The sequence below is a fragment of the Phragmites australis genome, chromosome 2 (assembly GCF_958298935.1).
Source record: "Phragmites australis chromosome 2, lpPhrAust1.1, whole genome shotgun sequence".
Lineage (NCBI taxonomy): Eukaryota > Viridiplantae > Streptophyta > Magnoliopsida > Poales > Poaceae > Phragmites > Phragmites australis.
In genome coordinates, this window is record NC_084922.1 from 38,814,468 (window position 1) to 38,816,557 (window position 2,090).

General features: G+C 47.3%; 1 protein-coding gene across 1 annotated transcript; it reads right to left on the reverse strand.

Annotated features, from left to right (window-relative positions):
• Positions 1-705: 705 nt before the first annotated feature.
• Positions 706-1,390, reverse strand: LOC133908748 (uncharacterized). The gene is made up of 2 exons (XM_062350891.1): positions 1,094-1,390; positions 706-991 (listed from the first exon to the last, which is right to left on the reverse strand). Exons 1-2 carry the CDS (start codon positions 1,259-1,261, stop codon positions 944-946), a joined length of 216 nt encoding a protein of 71 aa, XP_062206875.1. The 5' UTR covers positions 1,262-1,390; the 3' UTR covers positions 706-943.
• Positions 1,391-2,090: the final 700 nt, after the last annotated feature.

Below are 2,090 nucleotides of genomic sequence, written 5' to 3' on the forward strand. Positions count from 1 at the left end.
GGTGGCGAACCAAACATGCGCCTAACTCAGTCAAACTTGCCTAACTTTAGGCGTGACAAAGCGTGGCAACATGTGGCTATCAACCAAACATGCCCTAAATGCTCAACACAAAGGACACGTGAAACTCAAATGCATAACTATGAAAACGAAAATCAGACCTCGTGACTACCTAGGAATTATATCAATCTATGTATAGCTATCAATCCAAACAATACTATTCAAATAATCAAAGTGCATACTTAAAACGATGTTCAATACTTTACCTGTAAATGGTTATTATATTTGTTCCACATCTCTTCAACTAAATAACTAATCCCAATATGTCCCTCTCTGACCAGCAAAATCACAATCCCTATCAAGCAGCTCATATCTCATTTTTGACACAAAAAAAAACTGCATCCTTGGCTGGGTAATGCTGACATTCAGCACCCCCAAAGGTCACCAAGGCACTATCATCATCTGACTTAAAAACTCTGGTAAAGAATGTTTACAGCATCTGTAACTTAAAATATCATGCTATCATGTCACTATGTTTGCAACCCTAACACTTAACCAAGGCATAACAAAGCGGGCCACACACTACACTCCAGTCAGGTACACACAGCTTAAAATCACCCATTCTAGTTCATTTCTGAAGAAATAGCATAACCCAGCTTCCCCTCGCATCAACCCCCTTCGCACTAGGCAGACAGGCACACAAAGTCATAAACAAAACCGGGCAAAGCTGTTATTCACCACAAATTTACCAAATCAATTCAAACATGTCGAGTTTCAGCAATTGAAAAGACAACAAGTCATTACAGCTTATTCATTGGGATCCCACACAGCAATTCAGGGTTCCAGAATGCCCCATCAGATTCAGAGTAAAACAGTACGGTCACAAACCAAACGGAGACTCCTCACAGCCAGCCCGAGTGCTCGACGTCCACCGGAGGCGCGCGGCTCAGAGGAACTTCCTGTACGGCCGACCGGCGTCCTCGTCCTGCATATGCTGCGGCCAAACCAACAGACAAACACACCGAGATTCAATCTTAGGGTTCGAGGAAAGGAAGAAGGAACTGTGGAATAACAAGAGGGATTCTAGGGGGATTACGAATTCGCGGACGATGCCCTTGTAGACGAGGATGGGGACGGCGAGACCGAAGAGGCCGACGAGGGCGAGGCTGCGGCGGGTCCAGCGGAAGTTGAACTCGAGGTTCTCGCGGCCGGCGTTCCACTCCTCGATCCACCGGTTCTTCTGCACCTCCATGCCGCCACCCATCTTCTCCCCGCCTCCCTTCCTTCGATCCCGCTGCCTCTCGAAGCGAAATGGGCTGGTCGCTCGCAAGACGGAGAGAGGGTGATTTGGTTTGGGGGATTTGGGGAGAACGGCGAGCCGTTTACCTGCTGTAGGAGGATTGCACGCCTCGTGACGGGGGTACGAAGGCGTACTGTTTGGATTGCACAACCCGAATGCCAATGTGCGGTTTGTGTTACCGGTTTTTCACTTTGAAGACGGGTTGTGGGAGTACGCATTCAACTCTCCTTTTGAAAACTAGTTGAACCCATTAAGGCTTCGTTTGGCGACGGTGAAATCACCCATGTGGGGCCTAACCCTCACTTGGATTGGGTTAATCCACGTCCAATCACCCAATCCACTTCAGGGTCAAACCAGACCAAAGATATAACCCCGAGGTCATTTGGAAGTTGTTCGGGAAAGTCCTTTAGAAAAATTAGAAACAACTAGGACACAGACGACCCACAAATTGCAAGGAAAAACACCCATGAACCTCTTTGATGCATCTCATCGATGAACCACAAATTGCAAGAAATAAGAACCTGTAAACATCTCACAAATATCAGAAAAGGATAAACATTACTCCTCACCGTTGACACATTTCATCGAACACGTGGCATGCACTGCGTGTTGTTGACACACACCTCTTCGACGCAGGCCTAGCACTGTCATCGTTGCCGTCGGAGACATATCGTCGGTGCTCGGCCGCCGGAAACTTCTCATGCTATAACCTACAGGCTACTGAACATGGATGACATGATGTTCGCTCACTGGCGTTTGATCACCAGAGTTTGATGTTCATATATACCCTGCC

What these genes read in the sequence shown, in the direction of transcription:
- LOC133908748 (XM_062350891.1), bottom strand. Translation starts at nt 1,261, where the DNA reads ATGGGTGGCGGCATGGAGGTGCAGAAGAACCGGTGGATCGAGGAGTGG. An exon ending in AGGGCATCGTCCGCGAATTC is followed by an intron (nt 992 to 1,093) that starts GTAATCCCCCTA and finishes GTTTGGCCGCAG; the next exon opens with CATATGCAGGACGAGGACGC.